We start from the raw sequence: 20,429 nt of genomic DNA on the forward strand, positions 1-20,429 counted from the left end.
TCGATGCAGCGATTGCATGCGCGCGGCCGATTTCCGTTGTCCCTTCACCTCGTTCATGTCTTTTAATTATATCCAATTTCACCTTCAATGTGACAGCCTTTCGTTGTCTCTTGAAACGAGGTGTGCTCGGCAAAAGACTTGCGGGTCGCTTGGGATTCATACTGGAAGGTATGCAGGCGAGCGTGAAGAGAATACGTACAGTACAGCATACAGTACATGCGCAGTAAAGTGAAAGTATGTTTATGCGCATCCTGTGTGATTGTTGTTTTTTGCAGGCAGTTTGAAACTTTTTTTTGCTATTTTCCTTGCAATGACATTACGATAGGCATAAAATGTTTGCGATAATTGAAAAATTAGTCATTAAAACTAAATTACGAATAATTGAAACTACGATATGCGAACTTCCGGTTAGCGAGGACTTACTGTACTGGTACTGATACTGATACTGATACTGATACTGATACTGATACTGATACTGTTACTGCTGACATGGACATCGACTCAAAAAGGACTCGAAAACACTGTTGGGTTCCCCTTTTATGAACAGCATTTTTATATACCAATTCCCAAAACCGCTGGGAACACGTCTTTATATAGTAGTTGTAAATTAGAAACACGTTAATTTATTTTTTTTTGTCGACCGGAAGACGTCATTGGAATACGTCTACATACGTCGATGTGTGTTGGGACTACGTAAAGAATTGGTTCAAAGCACGTCAAACATAAGTTAGAAATAAGTTTCGCGTAAAAAAGACATTACCGCGACGTGTTTCGACTTATGAGTAGCTTATAAGTAGCCTTTGTGGACGTGTGTAAGCGTCCACATATCGTGTGTAAAACTTATCCCCATCGCATGCGGAACGTGTCATACGCAGAGTACGTCGTAAAATTTTGAACATGTTTAAAATTTCTTGACGTACTCTACTTACTTCGACGTATGATAGCGTACTTTAGCGTTGTACTCACGTACACCAAACTTACTCATACCGTATTTGATGTGCCCCAACGTTTTAGACACATTTTTCTTAGGTCGGCATATGCTGGCAAGATCGCCAAGGTGTGACCGCGATGTTGACACTTCCATTTCTACGGCAGTTATGATTCGAATCGTTGTGCGTCCGACTTTTAATAGGCTACGTCACGACATCGTCGGCAATGCGTGCAACGTGCTATGCCTAAGTTAGACTATCATTGGGCATCGGTTGTGTAGGCCGACAACAGGTTCAGCATTCGTTGGTATAAGTTATCTATAACACAACGAAACGTTCTGTGTCTGTTACCAATGCGTTATACATAAGACCAAGTCGCTATGAATACGTCCGAATCTTTAAAAAAAAAAACATCAAAAGTTCAACATAAGCCAGCGTTTTAGATACATTTTAATACGTTGCCATCGCTGGCTAAAACGTCAAGTTGTGACCGGGCATTTAGCTCCACAGGCTCTTTTCCAAATCTCAATTCATTCTTTCCAAAAGAGGAAATTCGAACTAAAGAGGAAATTCAGATTAAAGAGAGAATTAAAAGTAAAGAAGAAATTCTTATTAATGAGGAAATTAATGAAGAAATTCTAACTGAAGATGCAATTCTAATTATAAAGAAAATTCAAACAATGAATAAAATTCAAATGAAAGAGGAAATTCTGATTAAGATGAAATTCTGATTAAAGAGGGAATTCTAACTGGAGAGGAAATTCAAACAAGGAATAAAATTCAAAGTAAAGAGAAAATTCTTACAAGTAAGGGAATTTATCCTAATGATTATATGGATTCATTTATGAGATTTAAAGTAGCATGACTTCCTTCAAAAGAAAGTTTCTATAATAACCTTTATGAAAAGGACATAAGTGATAAGGAATATAAACACACACAAAAAAATTTGGAAAATATTTAAGATAAAGAACCTTGGAGAATATCATGATTTGTCTCTACAAACAGATGTTTTATTGTAAGCTGATGTGTTTGAAGCTTTTAGATCACTCTGTCATTATAAAAATTGTTATGGATTATATCCTACCCACTATTTCACAGCTCCTGGTTTAGCTTGGAGTGCAATGTTGAAAATGGCAAAACAAGATATAGATTTAATCAGTGATGTCGATATGCTTTTGATGATTGAGAAGTCTAAAAGAGGTGGAATATCACAAGTATGTTCAAAAAGATATGCTAAAGCAAATAATAAATATCTTCCAAATTATGATAGTGAAAAAGATAGTAATTATTTGATGTATTTTGATGCTAATAATTTGTATGGATGGGCAATGTCTCAATCGCTGCCTTATGATAAATTAGAGTGGGTGGAAGAAAAGGATTATGAAAAGGCTTTGATAAATATTGTTATTTCTTCTCAAAAGGAATTGAATGAGGAAGAAGAAGGTTATTATTTTGAAGTTGATTTGAGGTACCCGAGTGATCTTCATAATAAGCATAAAGACCTTCCTTTTGCATGTGAGAAAGAAACTCCAAAGAAAGAATGGTTAAGTGATTATCATAAAAGTTTTAGTATTAAAGGTAAATCAACAGAAAAGTTATTAACAACATTCTATGATAAAGAGGGATATGTTGTGCATCAAAGGAACTTGAGACAATATTTATCTGCTGGGTTGAGAGTAGCTAAAATTCATAGAGTTTTAAAATTTAAACAGAGTCCTTGGATGGAAAAGTATATTAAATTCAATACAGATAAAAGAGCAAATACAAAAGTAAAATTTGAAGGGGACTTTTATAAATTAATGAATAATGCTGTATTTGGAAAGACTGGAAAATGTTAGAAACAGACAAAACATTAAATTCGCAACAACTTGGAAAGAAGCTTTCAGATTGATAAATAAACCAAGTTTTGAGAGAGAAGAGGTTTCTTCAGAGAACTTTTCTGCTATTCATCTGAAAAAGGAAAGTATTGTCATGGATAAACCAATTCATATTGGAACAGCAGTTCTTGATTTATCAAAGATATTGATATATGATTATTTGTAAAATGACTTAAAGAAAGAGTATGGTGAAAATGTTTCATTGTTGTATATGGACACTGATAGTTTTATTCTAGATATAAAAACTGATGATGCTTATAATGATATGAAGAAAAATATTGGAATATATGATTCACGTAATTTTAGTAAGAAGAGCGAGTTATTTTCAAAAAAGAATGAAAAGGTTATTGGTAAGTTTAAGGATGAGTTGAGTAGAAAAGTAATGAGTGAGTTTATTGGATTGAGAGCAAAGGCATATGCTTATAAGTATGGTGATCACATTGATAAAAGGTTAAAGGGAATAAAGAAATATGTAATAAAGAAATCAATAACTTTTAGAAATTATTATAATTGTTTGATGAATAGGAAAGAAGAATATAGGAAAATGAATACAATAAGAAGTTATAAACATAAGATATATAGTGAACAAGTGAATAAAAAGGCATTAGGAGCCTTTGATGATAAGAGATTTATTTTAGATAATGGAATAGATTGTGTTCCATATGGATATTGTATGATAGAGTGAATATTTAATCATAGAGTATATAGAATACAATATGGGTTAGTGTTTTTAAGGGCGACCGGTGTCTTTTTCACAATATATAAATGGTCGAACCAAGTATTAATCAAACTAAAGAGAGGAGAAAATCTCAGTCTTGGTATATAAATGGAAAACATAATGAATGTGAAAAATATCAAATGAGTCTGATTGAAAAAATAACGAAAACAATGGTAAATAAAACAAATAAGCGAATCAATTTAAAAACCAATAAATTAGAGGATGTAAAGAAAATAATAAATATCCTTGAATGGACTGAAAAATTTGATGGTTATCAATTGAACAATGGAAAAATAATTTACTACAATCTCGAAATAATATGCAACTCAGGAGGTGGTCAGATGAGATCATTAAGAGAAGTTTATCATTTCGTAATGGCACAAAAGGGGTATCTTGAAAAATATAAAGATTCAATTGTTTTATTTTTAAATATTTTAGATGGGGATTATTGTGCAAAGAAAATGAAACTATTGAAGGAATTTAAGAATGAAAAAATCTTTATAGGTTCAATGAGTGAGCTAAACAATATGCATTGGTTATTTGAAAAAGAGTGTCCCAAGGCTTACATGTTTCAGATATTTCTTCAGAAGCACCTTTAACAAATCACATTACGACTTTGCTACTTGAACAAATCTTTATCTTGTTGCATTGGTTTTTTTTTTTTTGTATACCTTGTCGAGGCTCGTATGAGAGCTAACACACAACTCACAACAAGGGGGCATGAGACAAGAGGGGCGGGAGTGGAAGGGACAAAACAGTGGGGAACAGACACATTAGGTGAACTGTGGAAGGGAGAGGGATGGGGATGGAACGGGGAACATGGCAAAGAGAAGATGGACATTACAGGGACTTTCAGGAAGGAAAGCAGGGGAATTGAAGGAAGTGGGCTTGGGTGGATTATCGGGGGTAGAAAAGATCGAGAATTTGGATGGGGGAAGATAAGAGGTGGTGGTAAACAGCTGTTTTGAATGCCTGGAGGGAAGAATGGGAAAGAATAGAGTGAGGAAGTTTATTCCAAAGGCGGGAAAAAAGAGGAATGAAAGAGTGAAGATGAGCAGTGATTCGTGATTTTGGTAGTTTTACCAGAAGGGGGTTGTTGGCGGACCTTGAGCGCCCTGTGGAAATGTGGTGGGGACAAATCGCAGAGAGAGCAGGGGGGGGGGCAAGGCTGGAGAGGAGTCAGTAGAAGACAGAAAGACCACCGACCAACCTGCGGTGATTGAGTGAGAGGCCCAAAGACTCAGCTTCATTGCGGGAGATGCCGATGATCTTAAATGCCCTGGTTTCGACAGCGTGAAGCCGAGAAAGGTGGGAGGCAGGAGCACCAGCCCAGAGGGGAGAGCAGTACTCCATCAGGCTATGGACAAAAGCTTTGTAAGTGGTCAAGAGCTCAAGAGGGCCGAGGAAGGACTTTGCACGATGCAGGATTCCCAGTCGGCGACTGGCTTTTGAGGCGAGGTTGGAAATGTGACTTTCCCAGGAAAGGTCATGGCAGATAGTGAGACCCAGAAGCTTGAAAGAAAAGACTTCTTCCAGAGGATTGTTGAGAAAGTGGATGGGGGGGTTTTCTAAACGGTCCTTTCAAAGAGACATAGTGAGAGTGTGAGATTTGTCTGGATTGAAAGACATGTTCCACGTGTTGGACCAGTTTGTGATTTTATCCAGATCTGCAGTGAGCGAAGAAGCTGCTGCTTGCTGGTCTGAGGGATGACAGATGGTATGGCAGAGGGTGGAGTCGTCGGCAAAGAGAAATAGAGGATTTTCCAGAGAGTCGGAGAGATCATTGATGAAAACCAGAAAAAGAACAGGGCCCAGAATGCTACCTTGAGGAACTCCAGCCTGCACAGGAAGAGGGGATGAAAGAACTCCATTTAGGGCCACACGTTGACTGTGACAGGAGGGGAAGTCTGCGAGCCATGAGTGGAGATGGCCTTGAATACAATGGGAAGAGAGTTTGGTGAGTAGTGCAGGGTGCCAGACTGTGTAAATTTGAATAGAGTGCCCCTTGGTGTATTTGGTTATTTGAATAAATTTGTAAATTTATTTTGAAATTTTATTATTTTGAAATATAAACCCTGTGTAAATTTGGTTATTTGAATAGAGTGCCCCTAGGTTAAAAGGGTAGTCAAATAAATATACCTTGGGATAAAAAGGGGGTTTACTTTTTAGGGAAAAAATATGAATCGCTGAAAATCCCCATTCACTTTCATGGGGAAAAGTGAGCCAGAATCAGTATATTCACCCTACTGACAGGTTATTCGCTGCAAAATATTGAAAACCCAGTTTCGTTCAACAACTTTCAAAATTTGACCTTTGCATAACCTTTAAAGGTCACAAAACAATGTTGTGGAAATTAAAATAAGGAAACAGGATATGTGCTATAGCTTATTGGAGTTAGTTCATCGAAGAAGGTCGAAAACCCGGTTTGATTCCCACAACTTTGAAAATGTGACCTTTGTGGCCTTTAAAGGTCAAAGGTCAAGGATTATGATGTTTGGTGCAAAACTTCCTCTGGAACATTCCAGGAAAAATATAACGTCATATAGGTTGTATAGCATTTCGCACTCCAAGGATTATCCATACTTTGATGAAATAAGCATTAAAAACAAACTTGAAGGGGGTGCCATGGGCAAGGTGTTCGAGATAGAGCAAATGCTTTTGCGAGATAGAGCAAATGCTTTCAAGACTTTAGGTGGGGAATGACCTCAAGATTATGGATAAAAATTATTTTCATCCTAGCTCTCAAAATTTGGGCGGTCGTATGATTTTTATGTCAAAATTCGCAATTTTCTAAGTTTTTTTTATCATTTTCTAACTTTGCGTCGTCTCCCAAAAAACTCCCCGGAATTGTATGCCGTCGCTCGGATAACTCCGCCAGCCGGCGGATTGTTTAACCGACCATGGTCGCCAATTCTCAACCGCGTAGAGAAGGGTCTATTTGTCTATAACCAATTTACCTAATTAACTTCGAGATTTCGACTACTGGGGAAACCACGCCCTCGGCACGTCTTGCTCGAACCAGGTCACTCTTCCGACGGCGGTGGAGTTCCAACTACCGACTACCAACTCCGGTTCGGGAACAGCCAAGCGGAAACTGCCAAAGCCCTGCCGGCTGGAATGAATGGATTATCGGGTATAAAAACCCGGCTAAACTCAGATCCGAACCATGCTGGACCAATGCAAGAAGGGACGGAAACGAACTGGGGGCATTTCTAGCAAGTATTATTTACAGTAAATGAAGACACAAAGCAAGACTTAACGCGAATAAGTAATAAGTATTTACAATGATCCAAAAACACTTATTCAGTTCTACTTAATGACGGGCCCATACACAGACACACACACACACACACACACACACACACACACACACACACACACACACACACACACACAAAATGAAAAGAAACCCAGAGTCTTTATTGAACCATCGCAGCCGTGGACAGAGACAAGCTGGGGGACCAGAGTTCGGTGGTTTACCTGACCGTCGGAGGAAGGGCATGCTCCGCTATGCGGCACCTCACAATGGTCGCTGGTTTGGTCCCCAGTCGCACGTCTGGGACTCGAGGTTCATTGTGGCGCTCGGATGATGAATGGCCGGGGTCCACGGAGGGGGGTCGGGGTCGCTCTTTCCTTCCTCGTAAAGGGCCAGCAGAGACACGTTCGCCGCCTCGACGCCCACCAAAAACTCTTCAAAAGAAATTTTAAAAGACTCTCCAAGACTTCTAAAAGACCACCCAAGACCTCAAAAAGAACACCTGCCTCAGAGAGTGCTCGGGAATTTATCGACCTCCCTCAGCGGGCAGGGACCTTGGTGAACACACCTCGCTGTCCGCCTCTGATTGGACAGGTCCTACGGCCCACCTTTCCGGGGCGGGGCCTTGGCCCCTGCCGGGAAACCCCAGCCACTCCTCCATGCGGACCCACACTCGACAAGTAACAGTATCAACGCTGCAACGGCCCCTGCCTGGAAACCCCAGCCAGTCTTCCACGCGGATTCATACTTGACGAGTTACAGTATCAATGTTGCACAGGCCGTTGTGCAAGAGTTACAACGCTTGTGGCAGGAACGTTGGTGGAAGCGGCAAGGAACGGCTGCAACACCCTGCCTTGGCAAGTCAGAGTGCTTGTTAACAGTGGGTGGATAGTGGATCATGATGGGGAATGGAATGGTTGTTGGTTGTTTGTTGAAGGGTTCTTTGGATGTAAAGATTTAATAACCCAACTAAAAAGAAATTGCAACGCACACCTTTGATTGTCCCACTCGACAAAAGGAAAGGGATCTGACGACACACATACTTAATGACAGAACTGACTTTTGGGACATCTGTATGTTGAATGCAAATGGTTTCCAGATCCGTAACAATACATATATATATATATATATATGTATATATATATATATATATATATATATATATATATATATATATATATATATATATATATATATATATACATATACATACACACACACACACACACACACACACAGGTTTTGTTGGTCTTACATTCTGTGTCAAACTAAAGCTACCCGGCTCGCTTTAATATCTCTTTCTTGCAAGCAAACAACACACACTTTTCTTACTCACTCATTTTAACTCCTCACTTTCCATTCCCTCTTTTATTTCTCTTTATTTCAGGCCTGACCTCGATGAGGACCATTTAGTCTGTGACTGGACCCTTCAACAACAACAAAAAAATACATATGGAGGGAGATCGATGCAGGGTGGGGGAGCGAGAAAGGAGGATGGAGCAAGGAAGGAGGGGGGAAAGGGAAGGCAATATGAGGGGAGGGCAAGGGAAGGCAGCATGTGGGAAGCGCAAGGTAAGGCGGTGTGAGGGGAGGGTCCATCCGGACATAACCACTGTCCATATACGTCAAGGGTAGGCAGTGTGAGGGGACTGGGGAGGGCAAGAAAAGGCAGGCTAAGGTGAGGGTCCGACAGACATAATCACGGTTGGGATACATCCGGAGATAACCACCATCCAAACGATGGGTATAATAAGGTGGGGGGGGAGAAAAAGAGGGGAAGAGAGAGGAGTGGAGGAGCGAGGAGGTAGAGACCAAGGAGGGATGTGGGAGTGAGGATGGGTACGGGAGTAAGGAGAGATGTGGGGAGGGAAGGCAGCATGAGGGGATGGCAAGGGAAGACAGAGTGAGGGGAGGTACCATCTGGACATAACCACCATCTGGATAGGTACGGAGATGGAAATAAACCACCAGCATCCAGACATGTATGGAGATAGCCACCATCAGGACATATCCACCGTCCAGTTACATTTGGAGACAGAAAGAGAGAGAGGTGTGGGAGGATGCTGCACTGTATTCGGAGGGGGTGGAGCAAGGATGGGACAAACTGAGAGAGGGGTGGGGGTAGTTGAGTTTGGGGAGTTAGCAGAGAATATGTTATGCTTTATGAGCAAAACACACACACACACACACACACACACACACACACACACACACACACACACACACACACACACACACACACACACACAACACATCATGTGACAGGTGGAAAAAAAAATTGGCTCTGTCATTGAGAAAACAGGTTAATGCGCTTAACGACTTGAAAGTCTGACAGTATCAAATGGATTTTGCTTTGAAACTCACAAAGAGAAACCATATAACCTTTGTAAAGCAGTGCACTAAGTCATATAAAATAACCAATAGCTTTAGAAACATTCACGAAGACAAAGGAAAACGTGATCGCTCATATGCTGCTGAGGTTAAAAATTAAAACCTCCAAGATACGGAATGAAACTTTGCCACCAAGGCACCCACCTAACCAAGCATGCTGGAATATTCACACACCCATGGAATGTCCCTAAATTACAGTTCCATATATACCCATATATGTACCTCTACGTTTTAGCAGCCGTCGACTGTACATCCCGATCAGGACACGACCTTTTCGGCCATTTACTGTAGGGCGCTCAGCAATGGCTTAAGCACTCAAAGAAGAACTCAATTCAAATGGTTGGCAAGCAAGAGCTACAGTATGTCCAAATGTGCAAACTATGTCCGAATTACACAAATTAACACTTTAACAACAGTCAGAACTACTCCTAAGTTCAATTCTGGAGCTTAAATTTTGCAATTTGGCTTAGTTTAAGAGATCCTTGAGGCTATGGCATATGCAGAAATTAAACAAAGCCATGAACGCTGGTGTCTCTGTGCGTTTATATGCATTGCAATGTATCCAGTGATTCATAACTATGATGATATCAAATATGTCCAAATTAAACAAATGAACACTTTTTTAGCAGTCAGAACTGCTGCTACGCTGAAATCTGGAGCTTACATTTTGTAATTCGGCTTAGTTTAAGAGATTCTCGAGGATATTGCATGTGCAGAAATGAAATAAAACCAGGAATGCTGGCGTATCTGGACGTTTATAAGCATTGCAATGTATCCAGTGATTTGTAGGTATTGATAATATGAGTGAGGAGAGTTTTTTTTTTTAACTATCGTTGAGAAATAATTATGGCCTTTTCCAAGTAATGGTATGGTTGAGCAGGCCAAAAAAAATGACAGCTTCAGACCCCAGCTCGGTAACCCAGGATACGCCTTCAGACCCCAGAGAGTGAGGTGGCCAAGGATGTGCCTAATAAAGGATATAATTAAATGAGGCCATTAACTGTCTTCAAAAGGGGTGTTTTCATTACCCCAAACACCCAATTTTCACTCTTGCACTTCCTTGGAGTTTCCTTAGTCAGCATGCAAAGTATTGGGCCACTAGATTTCATAGTTTTGGAGTTATGGAAGATACGCGTGCGCACACACGCACGCACGCACGCACGCACGCACACACACACACATTTCTCACCTTGGGCAAAAGAGTATATTCTGAACATTGCAGAAAGCACACACACAAAAGTGAGTGTAAAACAAAAAATAGTTGCTGTTTCCCGGAGTTTGCAGATCAATTCTGTTGGTTTTAGAATGTACAATATACTCAATGTGAAGCATCCCAAAAGTGTTATCAAGAGAAATATATCTGATGCATGCATTTTTTTCTTCATATCAGGTAGGTTCCGAGACTGCAGTATTATTACGGTAACTACAATAGTCATAACCAAACCAACTAAAATCAAAATAATCAAAACAATTGCCAGAGGATCAGTCATAGTAAGAACCTCGTTGGCTTTCGGCACACAAGCATTTTGCTTCTCATTCGGCCACAGGTCTTTTGAACAGTCATAACAATAGGGAGATCCTTTTAAAATATAAAAGGAAAAGATAACTAGAATGTAAGTTTGAAAATTCATGTTGGGTGCATGTAAACTTCGAGGATTGGTGGATATATATATATTTCGATATACTTGTACTCACAAACCTGTTGTGTTTGAGAATTCCCCAGCAGTGCAGGCGAAACAGTCGAAGCAACAGACCGGTTCTCCTTTCTGAAGAACTTTACGAAAACCAGGTTGACACTGCACACTGCATGCCGATGTAGGAACCTGAAATAAAGCACTGACATAAACCACTAAAATTTCATGTTTTTCACGACCTTAGTGTAGACACTTATAATCTTACTAAAATATGCATTTTGGTGTCTGTCTGTCTGACTGACTGTTTTTTGACTGCAATACATAGTCATTACTTATCCAATCGCAACCAAACGTTACAGGACAAAGGGTCACATGACAGAGGTTGTAGCGATTTCACTTGCCCTCTTCCCCAAGGGGGATTTGTGCCTTAGGTGAAGTCCATGTTGAGGTGTATAATACGTTATCGTGGCTTTCATGGGGCACACCTTCTGGACATAAACATTATTATGACCAGAAACAATCGAGTCAATTCTGTCCAACGTACAGTTACATTTATAAACAGTTCCTACTGAACTGGAAGAAGTTTGGAGGAAACGCAATGTGCTTAAGGCATTCTACACTTATTGTGTCTCCCTCAGATGAACAGATCAGAGCCATCTCAACTCGCTCGGCCTCAAGGTAAGTGGCAACGATATTTACTTAACAAAGCTGCTTGCACGAGTCTTTATGCATGAATGATGAATCCCATTGCTTGTCCAATTTTTCTAGCCAAGCTGTTAGATTGTTTATAAAATTGATTATAAAATATATTGGGGCCTCTCTCGGCCATGCTTTCATGTGTGGTATTGCCACTGACACCCATGCGGCACAATTGTGACCTTTATTTTATGCATAACCATATTCCTAAGGTTCGTTAGCATCGTTTAATACTCACCAGTGGGAAATTTAGAGAAAAGTTGACATACTTGTGCATGGGCTGTCTATTGGCTAACAGTTGCTGATCCACACACCTTTCGGTACTACCGTAACCAGTTATCCAGTTGTTAAGTCGTGGCTGATTTCTGGTGACATTCATGATAAGATGTCTCCAAATATCACTTTCCTGCACTGCTTTCCAAAGCTCTGGCAGAGACAGCTTGGTTGCAGCCTTCACACAATCTATTGGGGATGTGTTCCTCTACCAATCAGCTTGCTGTCGCTTGCCAAGCCAGCCGTTCCTTGTAAACAGTTTTGATAGAGTGCTTGCTTAAGTGCTTAAAATCAAGCAAGCCATTTGGCGAGCACTCCACAAGCTGATTGGTAATGGAACACACCCCTTCTGAACACGTTGATCTTCTCAGCTGACAAGATTTTAATATTTTGAGTTTTAAATAAAGACCAGCCTTTCACTTTCCTTCTTCACTGTCTGCAGCAATTTCATCAAGTACTCTGTACTTTCTGCCAACAGAGTGGTACCATCAGCTTACCTCAGGTTGTTGATACATCTTTCTCCAATCCTGACTCGAGCATCTATGTCATCTAAGTTATATTTTTCATCAAAATTTTTCTAATCACAAATTAATCGGTAAATTCCGTCCAATAATGGCATAATAATAATATTAACACGGGGGCTGGCAGGATGGCTTTGAACTATGCACACTCTCCTCTAAGCTGTCAAACTTGGCTTCAAATCCCGAACCAGCTGTCATCCAGGTATTTCACAGGCAGAGTGATTCATCAATGGGTGCCATTTCTCGGATGTATGTTTAACTGGCGTCCGATCTGCCAGCATTATTTTGTAGACTTTAAAGATCCCACGGTGTCCTTCATGAAGAGTATGTGAGCTCTATAGTGGAACCTTGAACAAATTATACATTCTGCCTCAACCTTATTTGAACATCAAGCTTGACCAGCCAGTTCATGAAAGACTTGGGCCAAGATTTCCCCCAGGCAACCCCAAATATCGTGAGAATAATTGTGGCCATTAAATAATAAATTGTAATAAATTGTAAAATGTAAATTAAATAATAAATTGCATTAAATAATGCGGGTGTTTCTACTTCATTAAATTCACTTAATTGTGGTCTGTTCTTTATGCTGCATGTCTGAAAGTTAGTCCAATAAATTTTAGAAAGACCAAGATATCCTCATGAATCTTGTTGAACTAATTGTTCTTAATTTGTCAAACAACACAAAGCAGCTCAATAATACAAAAGCAAAGTTCATTTGTCAAATACCTTCCAGTAACATTTCAAAAAAGCTAAGTTTTGGGCAGATCACATTCAAATGAGCAACAATGAGTGATGTCAGCTGAAATACCTGGTCGTCATAGTGTATGATGAGGTCAACAACTCCTCGCAGCTATGGAGACACATGCTTGAAGGAATTTTATGTTCCGAGTGAATAACGTCACAAAGCTATCTTTTCACAATCAAATTTTTGTTTTAATAAGTTTGAGGTGAACTTCCATTCCTCACTTGTTTTTTTAAACGCTTCATGTGAAATTTTTAAAAATGTATAAACCCATTAACTTGTATAGAAAATTAAAAGTGTTTGTTGCAGAATATCATAATAACATGATTATCAAAAAAAGCTCCTTTCCAAAGACAGTGATAACAATAAGCATGAGCATGTGAACGCTGTTCAAAAGTTTGTAGACTCGTGTGATTTTTGATTTTCGCCACTTAACAGGGAGATTATGACCATGATCCATTGATTATTCATGACCATAGTATAGAACATGTTTCTGAGAATAAGTATATGGGCAGAGTGATGATGACAATTCGAAATGTAGCAAGAATTCCCCAAGTGTTGGCTAGTAAAGCATACCAAAGTTTGTATATTTTTTCAGGAAAGTCAAACAGTTTCATGACGATATTAGAATTTTGATTATTTTGTCTCAGTTTTTGATCCAAAGTGTTCTTATTTTCAGTTTGTTATATACATTTGGTGATTTGTCAAAGGAGAATGTAAATAAATTCGAAAGACCGAGCAAATAACAAGGAAGATTGCACAGTGAGTAATATTGACAAACCTTCCCTCAATTTGTACCTTCTATTTATAAGAGAAGCCGTACATGCGTGTGAGTTTCACCCATTACTTGCACTGTTCGCCTGACTTCACCCCCCCCCCCCACGCCCAAATTTCTATACTATGGCCACCAATTTAGGAATCCTTTAAACTGTAAAGTTCACCCTTTATAACTTTCAAATTTATCCTTTAGAACTCTTTAGCATTTCACTTTAGAACCCTTTCTTTCAAGCAGCACTTTTTCTGCGGATATTAGGCAGGTCCTTGCAATTATTTCTGACTATTTTCTCTTAAAATTGAGAGTTGAATAGCGACTGACAGGTTTCTGTGAAGTTGGTAATTGCATGATAGGAGAGTAGAAAGCATTAAATATTCGACTGTTTTGACATGGGAATGCCCGTTTCCTTTCATGAGCGGGAGGTAGGTGAGAGTAAAGATGGGACAGCTTTTGAAGGGGGAGGGGTTGAGGACTTTCAGTGTAGAACGGGGGAGTTTGAAGGTTTGAGTGTGGGGAGGGGATTTATGCCTGAGAGTTGGTAGGAAGGGTGAGGACTTGGGGATTGGGAGGGGGTGAGAGCAAAGATGAGACAGAGTTGGGAAGGGGAGGTTGAGGCTTTTTGGTGTGTGTGTGTGTGTGTGTGTGTGTGTGTGTGTGTGTGTGTGTGTGTGTGTGTGTGTGTGTGTGTGTGTGTGTGTGTGTGTGTGTGTGTGTGTGTGTGTGTGTGTGTGTGTGTGTGTGTGTGTGTGTGTGTGTGTGTGTGTGTGTGTGTGTGTGTGTGTGTGTGTGTCTGGAGGGGGGGTAACGCAATCACCCAACAGCAAAATGTGAAATATGCTAGTGTATGAGAAACCTGTTGTCGTGAAAATTCAAAAGTTCGCACAGATCAAGACCCATCACACCCACTTTTTAATTATTTTAGATTTAATCATTCAAGCATTAGCCTTTCCCCTTACTTTCTGCTGTTGTTTTAGACAATCATTGTGCCAAATGTAATTCATATATTCAATGTCAATGCAAATGAGTTTAATGCAATGCAAACACTCCCTTTCCATTATAATCATTTCCAAGCTTTGATTTTGAATTGCCAGTGGAGGTAAAATTTACATGTTTTTTCACAAGAACAAGAAGTTAATAAATTAATGAAATTAAAAAAAATTTAAGTATAAAAATGTTTACATTTTGCTTACATTAAAAAACAAGGACAAATGTGTCCAAGAGCAGCGTCCTAAAGGTTTTGTCGGCTAAAAAAATTTTTTTTTTAAAATTTAAAAAACAACAACTTCCGATATTTTGTCACGTGCCTTGATTAAGTCAATAGCCAAACCCGTCATAATGTATTTAGTATTTACGATATATCGTGTATTTACGAAATAAATAATGTATTTACAAAATTACAATACGATAAATGGAATAATCTTTAAATAGTAACGTGAACTTTTCAAAACTTTAAAGCAAATGTCCGAATATTTTTAAAACTTCATGAAAGACGCTCTCAAAAGGCACCGTCTCTGTGAGGATGTGTACATGTGCTCACTATTTAAAGAGATCTAGATCTTGTATCTATAAGAGCCGAGTCCTGGAGATTAAGGTTTTGTCTTCGGAAGAAGAAGAAGAAAAGGAACAAGTGAAAGAAGAAGAAGAAGAAGAAGAAGAAGAAGAAGAAGAAGAAGAAAAAGAAGAAGAACGCCGAGCTCTCTATGAGCAGCGTTCACTACGCGAGACGCTGCTAAAAATGTTTTCACCTTTCTGGCAATGTAACATTTTGCCTGATAATCACAGGAAATGTTAATTACTGTGATGGATCATAACAGTCATAGTTCACATTATTTTCAGTAGAATATGTCATCGATATCCAACAATGTACTTTACTTTTGAAAATTTTAAAATTCCATGAATAAGTATAATTGTATTTTTTATATAGAAAGGCAATGTTATTAATGAGGAAGAATAACTCTCACCTTATTTTTTCCACTTTTCCAAGCAATAGCACTTTCATTGAGATAAAAAGTTTTTCCATGAGAAGGAGACATTTCAAAGAAGCCAAAGGAATGAAGCTGTGGTTCTTCATTGTCAGCCATCTTCCAGTTGAGAAACTCATAGGTTACAGGTGGATCTCCATTTTCATCAAAGCTAAAGAGTTTCCCCATGCTGGTGACAAAACTAACATTCCTCAAATAAAGTAGCAACTGAAAAAACACAAGGGTATATTGTCATATGTACTAATGCGTGTGTGTGTGTGTGTGTGTGTGTGTGTGTGTGTGTGTGTGTGTGTGTGTGTGTGTGTGTGTGTGTGTGTGTGTGTGTGTGTGTGTGTGTGCCCTCCACAACTCCAAAACCATGAAACCGAGCAGCCTGAAACTTTGCATGCATAATAAGTTAACTCCAAGGAAGTGCATGAGTGAAAATTTGGTGTTTGGGTGAATTAAAAGACCCCTTTTAAAGATAATTAACAACCTTATTTAATTATCCTTTATCAAGGCTCAACCTTGGTCAGCCCTCTGTCAGCTTGCATGCGTCTTAATTCGCCATTTTGCTCGGCCGATTCAAACATGCCTTGATTTGGAAATATGAACTACTCTCACAGACCAATTGAAGTCGCTAATTAAAATATTATATCTGATCTGAGAATTTGATCTGGTGGACAAAATAATTGTCAAAATCTGCAGTAAAATCTGAAAATTTTCAGAAATTAGCGATTTTTATAATGAAGTTTATTTATTTAAGCAAAGCATTAAACTTAATTTTTACCCTCGCTGAATCCGCTGTCACACCTTGACGTTTTAGCCAGTGTATGGCAACGTATCAAAATGTATGTAATACGCTGAACTATTAATGTTTTTTTTTAATTTTGGATGTACAATAACGTGTTGGACGTATGCATAACGTATAAGTAACGTACACAAAGTTTTAATAACATATAGATAACTTATACCAACGAATGCTGAGCGTGCTGTCGGCGTTCACAATGTATGCCCAACGATAGTCTAACTTATGCATAGCGCGCGGCAGCGTATCACCGACGATCACGTGGCAGAGGCTATTCATAAGCTGCGGCTCGAGGATTCAAATAATAACCGCACTAGACATCGAAGTGTGAAGCCGGTGTCACAACGTGACGTTTTAGCCAGGGTATGCCGACAAATGAAAAATTTGCCGAACCAAGCTGGCACACGTCGAATACGTTAAGCGCATGCTGGCATACATCATAGTACACTGGCATACGTCATTATACGCCGAGTATGTCGAGAAATTTTCAACATGTTGAAAATTTCTCGACGTACTCAACGTGTGACACACATTCCGCATACGCTGGCATAAGTTGTAGGCATGCTACGCGATCGTTGACACACGTCGACATACGTTACTTGTACGTTACTCATAAGTCGAAACACATCAAGGTAATGGTTAGCTTCAGTGTTCCAGACTCCCTGGTTTTTTATTGGGGGGGGGGGGTTTCTTCGGTATTACGGTTATGGTTTAAATCGTTGAGCGGCAGCCTTTTAATTATATCATATTATAACCGCACTAGAAATCGAAGTGTCAACATCACCGTCATTCCGAAGAAAAAAAAAAAACCATGGAGTCTGGAACACTGACGGGTTCCTCCCGTGTGAACCCCATTATTATATACCAATTCCCCGAAACGCTGCCAATACGCCATTATATGGTAATTGTAAGTTAGAAACACGTTCATTTAGTTCTTTGGTCGTCCGGAAGACGTCAATCAAATACGTCTAAATACGTCAATGTGCGTTGGAAATACGTAAGGAATTGGTTCAAACCACGTTACTCATAAGTTAGAAATAACTTTCGGGTACGCTAGAGATTAGCGCGACGTGTTTCGACTTATGGGTAGCTTACAAGTAACTTGTCGACGTGTGCCAACGTTTGCATATCATGCGTACAACTTATTCCCATAGCATGCGGAACTTGTGAGGCATACGGCAAGTACATCGGAAAATTTTTACCACGTTTAAAATTACAAGACGTACTCCACTTACTACGATGTATGATAGCTCGGTGTTTGCATCTACTTCCAGTTTAAAATCTACTCAGACTCCCGGTTCAAAATTACAAGACGTACTCCACTTACTACGACGTATGATAGCAGACTTTAGCAGTCTATTCAGGAATACCAAACTTACCCATACCGTATTCGACGTGCGCCAGCATTTTAGACGCATTTTTCAGAGGTCGGCATACGCTGGCAAGATCGCCAAGGTGTGACTGCGATTTTGTCACTTCCATTTATCCGGCGGTTATGATTTGAATCATTGTGCAGCAGCCTTTTAATAGGCTACGCCAAGTGATCGTCGGCGATACTTTCAGCGCGCTATGCCTAAGTTAGACTATCGTTGGGCATAGGTTGTGAACGCCGACAACAGGCTAAGCATTTGTTGGTGTAAGTTATCTATAAGACAACGAAACGTTCTGTGTCTGTTACTAATATGTTATGCATCCGACCAACTCGTTATGAATACGTCCGAATCTTTAAAAAAAAACATCAAAAGTTCAACGTAAGCCAGCGTTTTACATACATTTTGATACTTTGTCATTGCTGGCTGAAACGTCAAGGTGTGACTGGGCCTTTAGGAAGGGTGATATGCGACGAGCTGTGCGTTTCCATCCTTCCCGTGCTCATTTAACTCAGAGTGAACGAGATGTTAATGTTAATGTCCATTGTCAGAGTTGGACAATGCATGTAATGGCAAACTTCCTCATTTATCTTTGTATGTTTGTTTGAAATACAAGTTTCAAAAACATTATGCAGTTGATGTGGTCATTGTAACGCCATTCAGAAGTCACAGACACCAACTGACAAAGATCCTATTTGAGTGGGAGCTGACCTGTACATTCATCGAGACTCGTCAAGCTAATAACTTGGTTGTCGTCGTTCGAGGACATCCCAAGTCCAGCACCACAAACCACATACGTACACCAAAGGGAAGGAAACCCCGAAGGTGTGCGCGTATCCCACCACTCCTGATACCTCCGATCAAACGCACGTCAAGAACACCCAATTAATCTCCCAAATACCCCACTCTCTCCTCCATCCTCCTATCTCCTTCCTCTATTCCTCCCCTCCCTTCTCTCTCCCTCATCACCCTCTTTCTTCACCCCACCCCCCCCCCCACCCCCTTAATTACCCCCATCAGCTAGTGTAACTAATAAATGCATGCACATTAAAACTAATAAATTGTAAAATCATTGAAATGTATAAACAGGTCTGTTTGAATAATTATTGGCCTGACAAAGAAAAAAAGAAGAACATAAAGTCCTTCAGTTTCAAGGTTATAATATAAAAACTTGATTTATAGAAAAAAATTGGATAAAAAGATGTCAACTATTTCCAGACAGTATTTTAATGCTTATTATGTTTCACACATCCTTCACATGCAGCAGGAACACAATTATTTTGCAATACCTGCCAGGACTCAAGTTCATTTTTTCTGACACAAGAGCTATTTTTAAAAGGACCATGTCCAGGAACACAACCATAAAGATTAAGCAGAGCATGTGACAGAGAATATACAGAAAGATATGTGATGTATGACATGCGGAACTCAGGTTCCTCCAGCAATACGCTTTGTATTGGATCAACACTTTCTGATAGGCTGCAGCTTTGGATAAACTCTCCATTGTTGTTTGTAGTGCAGTTATAACTTTCTCCCAAAGAACTGTGCAGTAATGTATCAGATGAGCAATGACCAATTGATAAAGGAGTTGCTTCTTTGACACCCATAGTGTCAAGGGAAACATTGTTCATGTCACATGACAACTCAGAGCATGTCTTGTTCATGCCCATCCAAGATTCATTCCACAATTTTTGAAATGGATCTGAAATTTGATGTCAGAAGTGAAATTGCAAAACCATATGTATTACATCACGAGCAAATACAACCAGTCGCTTCGCTGATGGGTGGGGGTGGGGTGGGGAGGGGCAGAAAGAGGGAGAGAGAGAGAAGGCAGGTGTAGGTTGAGAGGGGGAGGGGAGGCAGAGAGAATGAAGAAGGCAGAGTGAAGGGGAGGTGGGGAGAGCGACACCTCACCAAACATTGCTATTCACTGCAAGAGGGAGGGGTGCATGAGAAGGATGGGTGAGAGAGAGAGAGAGAGAGAGAGAGAGAGAGAGAGAGAGAGAGAGAGAGAGAGAGAGAGAGAGAGAGAGAGAGAGAGAGAGAGAGACATACACACGCAGAGAGAGTGACAGAGGTGTGGGAGGAGAGTGCTGTATTTTATTAGGAGGGGGAAGCGAGAAGGAGGCAGAGTGAGAGAGAAGGAAAATAAAAAAGAGACAGGTGAGGGGTGGACGTGGGGTTAGCAAAGAGAATATGTGACGTTTAATGACCGAACAGGAAAAAAGAAAAAAAACATGTCAGAACAGCTGTACACATGACAACAGAGTTTGTATAGTAATCTGCTGGCACATCTGCAAAAACTTTCATATTCCAGTTCCAGAAAATTTGTGGGAAAAATTAACCAAAAGCAATCACTGAAAACATCAAAGTACTGCTTATGTACGACCTAATGATCCCATCGAGGGTGAACATCGAAAACAAAGCATTGCGACCAGATATCATACTTCGGTACAAAAAAAAGAGAAGAAGGTATTG

At 39.9% G+C, this 20,429-nt stretch overlaps 1 protein-coding gene across 1 annotated transcript in view; it reads right to left on the reverse strand.

Moving 5' to 3' along the window:
- The window catches only part of LOC147035219 (extracellular calcium-sensing receptor-like), an 83,896-nt gene that overhangs the window by 29,867 nt on the left and 33,600 nt on the right, over positions 1-20,429 (reverse strand). The window contains exons 4-7 of the mRNA XM_085864343.1: positions 19,241-19,653; positions 15,774-16,001; positions 10,871-10,994; positions 10,361-10,750 (exon numbers count right to left, since the gene is read on the reverse strand). Of these exons, the coding sequence (XP_085720469.1) occupies positions 10,361-10,750; positions 10,871-10,994; positions 15,774-16,001; positions 19,241-19,653 (1,155 nt within the window). The remainder of the gene's footprint in view (positions 1-10,360; positions 10,751-10,870; positions 10,995-15,773; positions 16,002-19,240; positions 19,654-20,429) is intronic.

The sequence above is a fragment of the Eptatretus burgeri genome, chromosome 1, assembly GCF_056783735.1.
Source record: "Eptatretus burgeri isolate ZD-2024b chromosome 1, Ebu_testis_v1, whole genome shotgun sequence".
NCBI lineage: Eukaryota > Metazoa > Chordata > Myxini > Myxiniformes > Myxinidae > Eptatretus > Eptatretus burgeri.